This window comes from Macrobrachium rosenbergii, chromosome 22 (genome assembly GCF_040412425.1).
Source record: "Macrobrachium rosenbergii isolate ZJJX-2024 chromosome 22, ASM4041242v1, whole genome shotgun sequence".
Lineage (NCBI taxonomy): Eukaryota > Metazoa > Arthropoda > Malacostraca > Decapoda > Palaemonidae > Macrobrachium > Macrobrachium rosenbergii.
In genome coordinates, this window is record NC_089762.1 from 20,135,187 (window position 1) to 20,147,585 (window position 12,399).

A 12,399-nucleotide genomic window follows, 5' to 3' on the forward strand; every position below is an offset into this window, starting at 1 on the left:
GTAATTACATAACTGTTAGTTTCTATTAACCAGCAGCTAGAATTTTGGAATTTGCTGTAGCACTACTTTTGTTTTGGCTAGGCAAGTGACCCTGCCCACTTTTGGGGTAAGAGAGGAAACCAGCTCAGCAAATGAGCTCAATATGTTTCTGCCGGCTGATGGCTGTGGTTACAGTGATTAGCAGCAGTGGTTTTTTGGAATTTCTCTTTTCTTTTGATTTTGGAATCATTGGTGAAGTATTCTCTTTATGGTAGCCTTTTTGGCTCAATTAGATAGAATCAGGTTTTTACAGAAACACCAGTATTTCTGATATTGACTTTTGCTTATGAATATTGACGATTTTGAGAATTTTTGACATGTGAATTGTCCACAATGTCTGATTCAGGCTCTCAAAGTTTTAGGTATTGCAATAAAGGTTGCAGTATGCATCTGACTAAAGCCTGCTATGGTCCTCATACTCTTTGTACATCTTATAGGGGTCAAATATGTTCTCCTGAATTGACTTGTGAGGAATGTGTTTCATGGGATGATAAAATGTGGAAGACTTTGAGTAGTCATTTTACCAAATTAGACAGGGACAAAAAGAGGAAAGCAGCAGCTAGAGCTAGTAGCAAGAAGACTTTAGCTAGTCAGGTGTCTGCTAAATCTGTCATTGATAATAATTCTGATTCCTTGTCTATTGTTTCACCCGATCCCTCTTCTCAGTGTGTACCAACCACTCCACACCCTGGCTCCCTTACTCTCGATCCATTACTACCCATGAATCTAGAATTAACCTTAAGTTTGGGTTATTAGTTAATGGAGAAAATTGGTGCTTCTGTTAAAGTCCTGATGGGCAAAGTGAATGTGAAGAGTGATGGTGAAGTGTTAGTGGAGGAGGTGGCTGTCTGTCCCGCTGAGGCTCATAGGCCAAGGTCCCTGGCAAACTCCCCTAAACCTGGGAGGAGCCAGATTGGCAGCTCAAAGGAGGTTGGTGGAGTCTGCCCACAGGCAGTTGCCCCCTCAGTCGAACCTGTTGCCGAGTCCCAGGTTATGACATAGCACTGCTGGAAAGGCGTCTCTGTGGAAGTGGATTGCCTTTCATCTAGTGTTTCCAGCAGTGATTCCAGTCCTAGGTGCCAATGGCGTTTTCAAGGTGAATCTCGCCCTCTGAAGAGGTGCGCCCCAGTAGTATCTCAGCCTCCTTCAGTTCCAGTAAGAGGGTTAAAGAAACTTCTCCAGAGTGTCTGCCGTCCGGTAGCTTTTTGGACAGTCCAGAGTGTTTCTTCTAGGATCACCCTGAGTTAGTGGGTCAATTTCCATCTACTAAGTGTACTACTGCTTGTAATTACTCTTCTGCATCTAGGACCTCATCTTCGTCTAAGCACCCATCCTTAATTTCGGAGGATTTGCCTGGGGAATAGTGATGTCGGAGCGCTCACCAGTGCCCATGTGCCCTACTATTGTTCCTGTAGCTCCTGAACAATCAACTTTACCTGATTCTTCTTTGGCTTCTGAGAAGCAGTCTTTGGCACCAATGCGCCCAGTCGCACCAGAACTTCCTTCACCTATTACATGTGGTGCTCCTTGTTGTGTGGCTCTTTGCAAGCACCCTTCATCTTCTGTGTGACCATTGTCTCATGAGTGCCCATTGGCTCCTGAGTGGCTGGTGGCGCCCATGCACCTGTTGGCTCGCAAGCACTCATCTGCTCTTGAGTGCTCGTTGGCTCCTGAGCGCTCATCGGTTCCCTAGTGCCCATTGGCACCCATCTACCTTTTGCTGCAAGGTAGTCTGTTGGCGCCCATTTCCACTTCTGAGTGCCCAATTTCTTCCGATCCTTTCATAGTGCCCGTGTCTTCTCTGCTGCCTACTCCTGCTCCTTCAGTTGCAGCTTCGCTCCCAGTCACGTCTATTTCTTTGTCTTCTGCAACGCAACAGGCACCCTCAGTTATGGATCCTTCTTTTCAGTTGATCCAACGCAAATTGGATAATATCCTGGGCTTAATTAAGAGAGTGCCATCAGCTCCTCAGCCTGTTGGGGGAACTATTGCCCATTTCTTCTTCTGAGGAGGAAGAAGTGGATCCTGTTACCCCTCCTTTGGCATATTCCTCCATACTCAGGTTTCTGCTGGCAACTTTTCTAGACTTCTTCTCCTGCATCTCTGGCTTCTCCGGCTTCGACGTATCTAATGGGCAACCAGACGACTTTATCGAGGCTACCTAAAATGGTGCAGTCCTCTACAGCTAAGAAAGCTCTCTGTGAAGTGGAAAGCTGGCTCTTGAGCAAGAGAGAGCAGGGAAGAGCCTCTTTTAGTTGTCCTCTGTCTAGATTGTCTCAGAAGATACCTTTCCAACTGGAGAGGCCCCATCCCTGGGAGCTTCTGCCTCCTCCCCAGGAGACTTCTCTGGGTTGATTGACTCCTGCAGAAGGTCGGTGTTCAATTCAGCTAAGATTTTGTTCTGGACCCCGGAATTGGACCACCTTATCAAGCATTTGTTTAAGGGGAGTGTTTGAAAAAATAATTTTTTATTAATAACTCTGGTTTTTTTGCATGAATCAGTTTGAAATTTTGGGCATTGGTTAGTTTATGTATAGCGAAAAGGTCAGTATTCATATTTTCTTTCTTACCCCCCCATTCGCTGGTACCCCATCCCCCAAAGTTCTTAAAAAAAAAAACTCAGTCATAACTATTGCAACCTAAGAACTGAAATTTATGTGGTAGACAGGTATTATAGATTAGAATAAAGTAATAGAGTGTTTTTTTTTTCAATTTTATTTTTACAAATATTTTTTGATTTTTGAAAAATCTTGGATCGATTTTGTGGAAAAATAAATCCCAAAAATATTTTTGGGACAAAATAAAAAAAACTCTATAGTTTTGTAGACAATTTATTTAGCTTTCATTTGCTTTTTGTTTCATTGAGATAGGTGAATTCGTTACATCTGAGTTTCCATTTGAAGGTCGATAACTTTAGTTTTGAGATATCGGACTCCAAAGTTTTATGATAACATTTTTTCCTTGTCTGTCCATTTATTTGCTTGTTGTCTCACACTTTGAGGTTTTTATGACAAATTTTATGTGTTATATCATAATGGTGTTATCTGTGATTATTATTTTATGTATATTGAATTATATTTTACAGGCAGTCCCCGGTTATCGGCAGCCTCGGTTACTGGCGATCCGGTTTTACGGCGCATGTCTAGCAACGATGATAACCAGATTTTCATCACTGATAACCGGTTATCGGCACTGATCACCTCCTATCGGCACTGATCACCTCTTATCGGTGGCGCTGATCACCAGTTATTGGTGGCGATGATCACCGGTTATCGGCGCTGCTAACCGGGGATCAGTGCTATTATCGCCGATTTTCAGTTAGCGGCGATTTTCGGTTGTCATCATGCTGTCGGGAACAGAACCCCGCTGATAACCGGGGACTGCCTGTATATATTTAGGCTTCTGGTCCCCCTCTTTCCTCTCTCTTGGATGCCGCCCTCTTTGTGACGTCATTTCTTTCTTTCTCTTATGGAACGTAGATGTTTAAATTTTCTTGGTCTTGGCATGGTTTCTTCTGAACAAAGAAGTATTGCAAAACCAAGAGAAATACAAAAAATTGACTTGCAAAGTAATATAAGTTCGCTCAGTGAAAAGTGTGTCAAAACACGGGCGAGGTTGGGCAGCGCGACGTCTTGCTTCGTCGAGAGCTGAGCTGCCACTGATTGCCCAAGTGAGTACACTCCTTCACCCAACAGAGCCTCTATGCACTTGTTTAGGATATAGTTGCCATATACCGCATTTAGATATTCTTCTTTGATAGCTAAATTGAAATTACTACTGATATACTGAAGTTATCATTACATTATACGAAAAATGTAATTTTCTCAGTGATAGTAGGGTTACGGTTTTGGCTTATAACTCCAAAATTATTGCGAGTTTTTTAATAAAATTTTTGAGAATATAGTCAAGAGGTGTAAGAGTCTGTATGTGAAATATCAGGAAAAATCTGGATTCTTTGATTTTTTCGTCAAATGCTCCCCTTAAGGTCTTGGAAGTTCTCAGCTTTTTAGATTGGGCAGTAGGAGATCTTGCCTGCAAATTAAAGGATTGCCCTCATATTCCAGAAGACTTCTCTTTGGACTTTTTGGGGGTCATGTCATGCCTAGATAAAGGTGTTAGAGATGGTTCGCTTGAATTATCATCGCAGTTTGCGATGGGTATTCTCAAGAAAAGGGAGCTTTGGTGTTCCTACACCATGAAGGGAGTAACACCTTCCCAGAAGTCCATGCTCCTCTTCTCTCCTCTTGACAAGAAGCACCTATTCCCTCCGGTGACTGTGCTGTAGATTGCTTCTGATCTGCAGAAAAAGTCCACTCAGGACCTTCTTGCACAATCAGAGAGGCGACCTAGAGAGTCTCCGGCCTTCAACTCTTGGACAGTTTCTCCTGTACAACCCCAGCCCTTTCGGGGTAGAGACACAAAGAGGCTTCCCAGACCTCGTGGGGATGCCGTTTTACCCCTCGGGCAATAAAAAAATCCTCTATAAACCACCTGCATGTAAGTAAGGATCTAGTCTTCTGCACACCTGTGGGGGCAAGACTTCCACTTTTGGGAGCATTGGGAAGCGAGAGGAGTGGAAAGTTGGATTGTACAAATCCAGAGAGAGGGTTATTTGATCCCATTTCTGAGGAAACCTCCCTTAACCAACAACCCTGTCTTATTGACGGCCTACTTGGCAGGCTCCGAGAGGTTTTCAGCCCTCTCCCAAGAAGTGTTTACACTCCTTGAAAAAGAAACAGTCGAACTAGTCGAGGACACTTCCTCTCTGGGGTTCTACAACCGGCTGTTTGTAGTCCCCAAAGCCTCAAGGGGCTGGAGTCTGGTTCTGGATGTGAGTGCCCTGAACTTGTACAGGCCAGAAAACAAAATTCAAATTGGAGACGTCCCAGTCCATCCTTGCATCCATTCGTCTGGAAGATTGGATGATTTTGATAGATATGAAAGGTGCCTACTTCCATGTCCCAATTCATCAGGACTTGGATAACACCATGGCACTGTCTTATGTCAAAAAACAATGTGGAACTCATGTGTTTACTCTTTGCCAAGCAGCAAGGGCCTTGCTCATTTGGGCAGATCAGAATCAAACCCAGATCTTAACCAGGTTTACTCAGAGGAAATTCAACATGTTAGCGGACAAACTCAGCAGCTGAAAGCAAGTTCTTCCCACGGAGTGGATTCTGGACCCCCCTTGTGTGCCTATAGTTATGGAAACTGGGGAAAGCTGGTTCTAGATCTGTTTGCAAACCAAAAGAGCCATCATCATCACCCTCTGTATTGTTCACCTGCGCCAGATCAGCAAGCATGGGCTATGGACACAATGCTTTTAGATTGGTCAAACAAGGACCTTTATGCCTTTCCCCATTCAAGATGGTGAGAGAAGTAATAAACAAGTTCTGAAATCATCAAAATGTAAAGATGACAATAGTAACCCCTTTCTGGTCAGCACAGGAATGGTTCCTGGACTTGTTGGAACTTCTCACAGATTTTCCGAGTCTGTTGCCTCAAACACCCAAACTACTCAAACAACCACATTCCAGGTGGTTCCATCAAAGACTGTCGCAGTTGCAGATGCTATTGCTCGTTGTAGATGACATTCCTCGAGCAAAGTTTATCAGGCCAAGTGGACAGTCTTCCATGACTCGTGCAGGAAACACAGCATCTCATCTTCTAAGACACCTGTAGTGGAGACAGGTGATTTCCTGCTCTATATAAAGTCTTCCAGGAATCTGTCTACCTCAACCATTAAAGGCTACAGGGCAATGTTGAGCTCTGTATTTAGACATAGGGGCTTAGATCTCTCTGCTAATAAAGATCTTTCTGATCTCAATAAGTCATTCGACATGACCAAACACAAAAGAAGAAAAGCTAGTAGCCTGGAATCTAGATGTGTTTCTTAAGTGGCTGTCACAACCACGTTTTGAACCCCTGCGATGTATCTCTCTGAGGGACCTAACTAGGAAGACTGTTCCTAGTAGCGTTAGCTACTGCCAAGCGGGTAAGTGAGCTACACGCGTTTGATAAAAAGATTGGATTCTCTCAGGGTAATGCAGTTTGCTCTTTTACCCTAGGAGTCGTAGCTAAAAATGAGACCCCTTCCAGTCCCTGGCTTCACTCATTCATTATTGAAAGTTTAGTAGATGTTCTAGGTCCAGAGGACGTAGAAAGAACTCTTTGCCCTGTAAGGGCATTGACTATTTACTTAGAATGGAAAAGATCTGTGGGTCTTCAAGCAACCTTTGTTGCTCGGTAAAGAATCCTCACCCTCTGCCAAAAAATGCCTTGGCATTTTTTATGAAGGATCTTATTCTAGAGGCACACTCTCAGATTGAGGAGGATGTGTTGTCTGTAGTGAAAGTTAAAGTTCATGAAGTGAAGGAAGTAGCTACGTCCCTGGCTTTTAGACAATTTGTGTATCACCTCTATTATACAATGTTTTGGAAGTGCAAATCAGTGTTTGCATCTCATTTGTGTGAAATTGAAACTGTCCATGAAAATTGCATTATCTTGGGTCCTATTTCGGTTGCTGGTATGGTGTAAGGAGAAGGAGTGTAGGAAGTCTTCCTTCATCCTTCATATTTTCTCGCCTTGATTCATGGTGTCAAGTTGTAGGGGGGGCCAGGGGGTGTTACTTTGTATTTGGGGTGCTCACCAGTTTTTGCTGTTAATGGTTGGGTAATGGTGCTTTTAATGTTTGGCTGTAGGAGATTGTGTTTTTATTCTCTGGTTTTGTTTTATGGTACTGTGCCCAGGGCAGGGGCAACTTTGTTCATTCTTTGTGTGCAATCAGACACTCCTCCACAACAAAGAATCCCGCTAATGTAGTAGGCGACTCCTGGCTACACCGCTACGCCGCTATATGTTGAGGTGTGCGCCATCCAAGGGCAGTACTCTCCTGTAGCAGCTCTCTCAACAGGTAAGGAACCAGCAAGCATTTTTACCAATGCTAGCAATTCTTCTATTTCTTTTACATTACAATTTTTAATGTATTAGGATAGATAATCCATGCATCCTGTCTCCTCCAATGAGGGATTCACTTATGCAATTACTTGGTAAGTAGCTTATATGAAAATGACATTTTTATAATAAAGTTTTATATACTGTATACTTGCCAAGTAAGTACATAATCAAAGCCCTCCCTCCACCCCTCACATGATTAGGAAGGCATAAACATATTGAGCTCGTTGGCTGAGCTGGTTCCTCTCTTACCCCGAAAGTGGGTGGGGTCACTTATCTAGCCAAAACAAAAGTAGCGCTACTGCAAATTCCAAATTCTGCTTGCTGCTTAATAGAAACTAATAGTTATGTAATTACTTGGTAAACATATATATAAAACTTTATTTTGTTATAAAAATGTCATTTTAAGAGGCAGGATGTCAGTATAATGAACTACAATTTTACACAGGTAGTATGTACCACAGTTCAAGAGGGTGCAAGGCTTGAGAGTCAGGGTCATTTAGCTTTAACAGTTTTTCTCTGAGCAAAATCCAGTGAGTTAGGTTTGTTTCAAGACAGACAATGTGGTTGCTGACCTCACATTCAGTAAGAATTAACTTATTCCTACTGAATACAGGCAGTCCCTGGTTAACGGTGATCTGGTTTTATGGCGCTGGTCTCGAGACGAAAATCGGCAATTTTCGGCGCCGAAAATTGCCGATTTCCGCCTATCGGCACTGATAATTGGGTATTGGTGCCAGGACATACCTAACAGAGGTGCTGATAATCGAAAATCGGCGCTTTTCGGCGCTGATAAGCCCCGAAAATCTGCAATTTTCGGTTATCATCACACCCTCAGAACAGAACCCTCGCCACTAACTAGGGACTGCCTGCAATGCCCATATCCAGACATAATGCTGAGCTATGTGGTGGGGATGGGTCAACCCATTGATGCATGGTGCATATATTGTGACTAGTCCTGATCCTAAGTTCCATACATTTTACTCTGCTCCTCCAGACCCATCAGCTTGGAAGAAAGATGCTCTTTATACATCCCTGGGATGGCCTGATAGCCTATACCTTCCAGATTAATAAGAAATTAGAATTCGTTGACATTTTTTCTTCACATAGGCCAAATTAAGAGTGGCATGTCATATTTTGGTGCTTCTGACAGATCTCCTCAGAAGGTAGTAGATGTAGTGTCAAACACATTTGCAGATTCTGCAGGAATGTGAAAATACTAAAGCTTCACACATGGAGGCTGTCTAGTGGAGCCCCAGGGACAGATACTTTTAATGAGAGGTAGCCGGGGATGTCTCCATGCTATGCAGAACATTGCATGGGGGCCATTGATTCTGTAAGTTCCACTGAGAACAGACACTTTCATTTTTGATGTGGCACAGGAATGATCAATCTCATCCATATCAGCATATAATTCTGCACTTTCTCTGGCTGGAACCATGTGGCAGTAGTACTGTGGTAGCTATGTCAGCTTTGCGAACTATAGCTCCTAGGGAGCTGGATATAAGCCTTTGCACCTCTTACTGTTCCATCACATTTGTAACCTGCTAAGGATGTACTATAGAGGACATTCTCCTTAGCTGTGCCAAAGCAATTCTGTATTTCTGGAAAACCAAGGGGAGGTATCATTGAGCAGGGAACTGGAATCTCAATCATTTTCCAATATAACAGTCTTTAGGATACAAACTCTCCAATGTTTTTCCTATATGTCACACCTAATGAAAAAGAGATGCCCCTGTTACAGTGTCACTCCTGGGTATTCCCCTGTGGTATTGCTGAGTGCTCAGCCAATTTATTCCATGACAGATCTGACTTTGCCCATGGCAGTTTGTCTCCAACATATGTATGTATTTGAAAAACACACTGGTGATTAAGATCAATCTCTAGAAGATTTTAAATGGATCCTGAAGGTTTCAGACAGTCAATCTTGGGTTTTGAGGAGCTCCATCCCTCCCACCTAAATTGTAATTTTGGCAAATAAAAATTAATGGGATTTTATTAACATTTAGTTTTTTAGAAATGAAAGCTAATTTCATTTGTGCTCCAGTTAAAATGCAAATTCCTGCTACAAGCAATTTTTCTCATGCCCATGATTCAGATGGCATGAGTATTGATTGACTCATTAGTCAATGACCGACTGCCATTTTCTTACTTTATTTCAAGTTGGACTGAATTGTCTGGGACAGTTTTATGACCATGAAATGGACTTAGTATGAGTAACGAGTCTGGATACACATTGAATGGTTTTTAAAAAAAGTTATATTTTAAATTTAATGTAAGGGTATTTTTGAAAAAAAAAAAAAACTTCTGATTCAGGAGTACAAAACTATTGATTTTCTTCACTCTATAGCTATTGGTGTGTTTTCTTCCTTTCTGTGTTGTTACTGATAATTAAGTTTCTTCATATTTATGTTCTGACTGATCATCCAGTCCACCATAAAACTTGTTGCTAGTATTATTTATTCTCATTGTTATCAGGAAAAGAAGCTGCAGTAGTAGCAGACAGAAGTGATTCTGAGGAAAGTGTTGAATTGCCAGTCTTTTCGTCATCACATGCATCCCAGCAGGTATAGTATATTTCTGATAAATTTGGTTAAGTAAGCAATCTTAGAATAACTCTATACCTTTGCCAGTGAGTAAACATCAAAATGTAATGTGGGAAAATACAAGAATACTACCCCAGATACACTCTTGCCTCTCCAGGGGGTCATTCAAGTTCCTCCACCTCAAGTAAACCACTGGCTGGTGGTTAATGCTTCCTTGGAGGTAAAGCTAACTAATGCTGGTTTCCTCACACCAATGTTTGTTGGTGCATTACGGGAGATTGAGCTGGTAATTGCTGGTCTTATAAAATCACTGAGTTAAATGTCTTTGGCATCAGAAGATATGTTACCCTTAATTTCTACATTTATCCCATGGGATTAATGTAGCAGAGAAGGATGCAACAGAGCAGTCTTCTGCTGCATCCAAAAACCCAAATAATATAGTGGTCACTAAAGAGGTTGGCTTTTGTTTCACAATGAAATCAGGTAACAAATCCACCAAAATGCCAAGAAGACCTCCGGGAGCACTTACAACACTTTTTACTCTTGGATTGTTGCTATTGAGCTGAGACCAGTCCTTAGATAATTAACAAAGTATAGGCTGCAAACTTGACCTGGATGAGTACTACATAAAAAAGACAAACATTTAAATCATAATTAGCAGTAATAGATATGCACCAAATGAAACATACCATATTCAGAAAGTAAGGCACAATCAGTTACTATTTTAATGCAAAAAGCACCGTAGCTAAAACTCGTTGCTAGCTAAAGAAACAAATATGCTTTAAAATGGTAAAACTTGTAAAAATGTTAGAAAATAAATGCAAAACACTTCAAAGAAATTCAAAGAAACAGAAAGAAAAAGTAACATTAGAAAAGAACTTACAAAAGCTTTTGAAAGTACAACTTTTACCCAAAGAAGATAACCTACCAATGCTGTTCACAAAACTGAGGTCAAATTGCACTGAAATTCTTGTTATTATTGTCATTGTCACTTTGATAATTATGTAATGATAAGGGAAAAAATAGAGATAAATGAAAAAAAGGACACATGGTAATACTGGTTGCAGACAAAAAAAAAAAGTGATTCACCTAACCATCAGGAACCTGAGGGTCCTTGGCACTTGTGCTAACTTATTAGAATCAGCGACCTTTTTTCTTCTCTAGTTGAATGAGGTCTGTGGGATTTTCCATGACACATGAAATAGCCTATGTTAAAATAATGTGTGTGTTGTGAAACAGACCTGCCCTATAGCTTTCATAGTACCGGTACACTAATAATGGAATGTCCCTGACGATTCATGCCTTTTTTCCCTGCATAGAGAGGAATATATAATTTTCCTCATACCCGTTTTTCAGAATTCCTCCTTTTATCCAGATTTACCTTACCTAGGTGGGCCACTTAATTCTCACCTCTATACTGCAGTATTATGCTTATAATCCCACCAACTCCTGATGCCTGTTCATTCTTCATCCTTGAAATTGACCTTCATGTTTAAAACCATCAGTTTATTTTAGAACAAAGTGGTCCATTATAGCTTACATGCTGCTATGGATTGCTAGTGGTTGAGCATGTTCTATGGTATTGTTCCATATTTTTTTAATCAAAGATGGAAAAATCTGCAGGATATTCTGGAGTATGAGCATGACACCGATACTCTTATTTGTAAAAGTAATAAAATATTTTTTATTGATCTTATTAAAAGTTTGTATCAGGCACTCTTAATCAATCATTGTAAATATCTTACACTCATGTATTACATCCCCTATCAACTCTTTCTTACCATAATTTTGTGCTCTTTTATTATGACACTAAATGGTCCTCTTAGCCACAGTGCTGTGGCTTTAGCCTTATTACTATGCACCCATCCATCTATCCTCAACAGGCTTTCCACAAGCATTTTCAATTTATGGTTAATACCTCATCTTGTATCTTTCACATCTGTCTTTTCAGTCCTGCACATTCAGAATTCCTCCAGAATACTCACTCCTTGAGCATCCTGCCATGATGAGTTAGTGGTTGAAAGGGCTGGAGTCGTGACATCTTTGTTATTGTGGTACTTGTTGGGGAAATCATTCTTCCTGATGTGGCTTGGGGAGCAGTTGGGGTTCATGTCTGAAACCTGTATTCTGTGGCTAGGATCCAAAGCTTTACATTCATGTGGAGTTTGGCAAGGGGTGTGTAGGGAATGGAAAGATAATGCTGGCAATTTGGAAATATTACATTTTAGCAGCAAGAGTGACAGCACTTGACAGCAATGGTAACACTTCATTTTAAATTGACTGAAGCAGAGTTTCTTGTTAGCACCTGTATGTAGGTCATTGAAAATTTGATGTGTGTGTGACAGTTCAGTACATGCTTGAATTTAGTGTAGTTTTTCAGTGTAGAATAATACACTAGCACCTATTACCAGCTGTAAGAATCTTACATTGGATATATGACAGGAATGTTTACCTTCATTGTCTTCCAATTAAGTAGAAATTCAGCCTAAATTAAAGATTTGCTTAATGCATGAGAACAAATTTGTTGTTTGATCTGTATTCCGATAAATTTACCACTTAAGTTTGCCAAGTTGTTGATGACATGAACAGGTGAAAAATAAAAGCTCTTTGAGAGCGTCAACTACTGGTACTTGGTTTGAGCTGTAAGTTGGAATTTGGTACATTACTTTGTTCTTTTGGCATTTCAGGCATTTAGACTATAGAGGTTAGTGTGTATCGATGTGAAAATTGTTTGAAATTTTGTGTATTCAAGATAATTTTTGTTTACCTTAATACTTGTACCCACTTCTATCCTGTCTCTTGATAAGTGTTTAAAACTGCAAATGACAGTGAAATTTAAATCACACCAGTATCTTTTGTA

General features: G+C 40.9%; 1 protein-coding gene across 3 annotated transcripts in view; it reads left to right on the plus strand.

Moving 5' to 3' along the window:
* LOC136850619 (BRCA1-A complex subunit RAP80-like) overlaps positions 1 to 12,399 on the plus strand; it is a 203,384-nt gene that overhangs the window by 96,708 nt on the left and 94,277 nt on the right. For all 3 annotated transcript variants that reach the window (XM_067124313.1, XM_067124314.1, XM_067124315.1), the window contains exon 2: positions 9,472 to 9,560. In XM_067124313.1, coding sequence (XP_066980414.1) covers positions 9,472 to 9,560 — 89 coding nt within the window. The remainder of the gene's footprint in view (positions 1 to 9,471; positions 9,561 to 12,399) is intronic.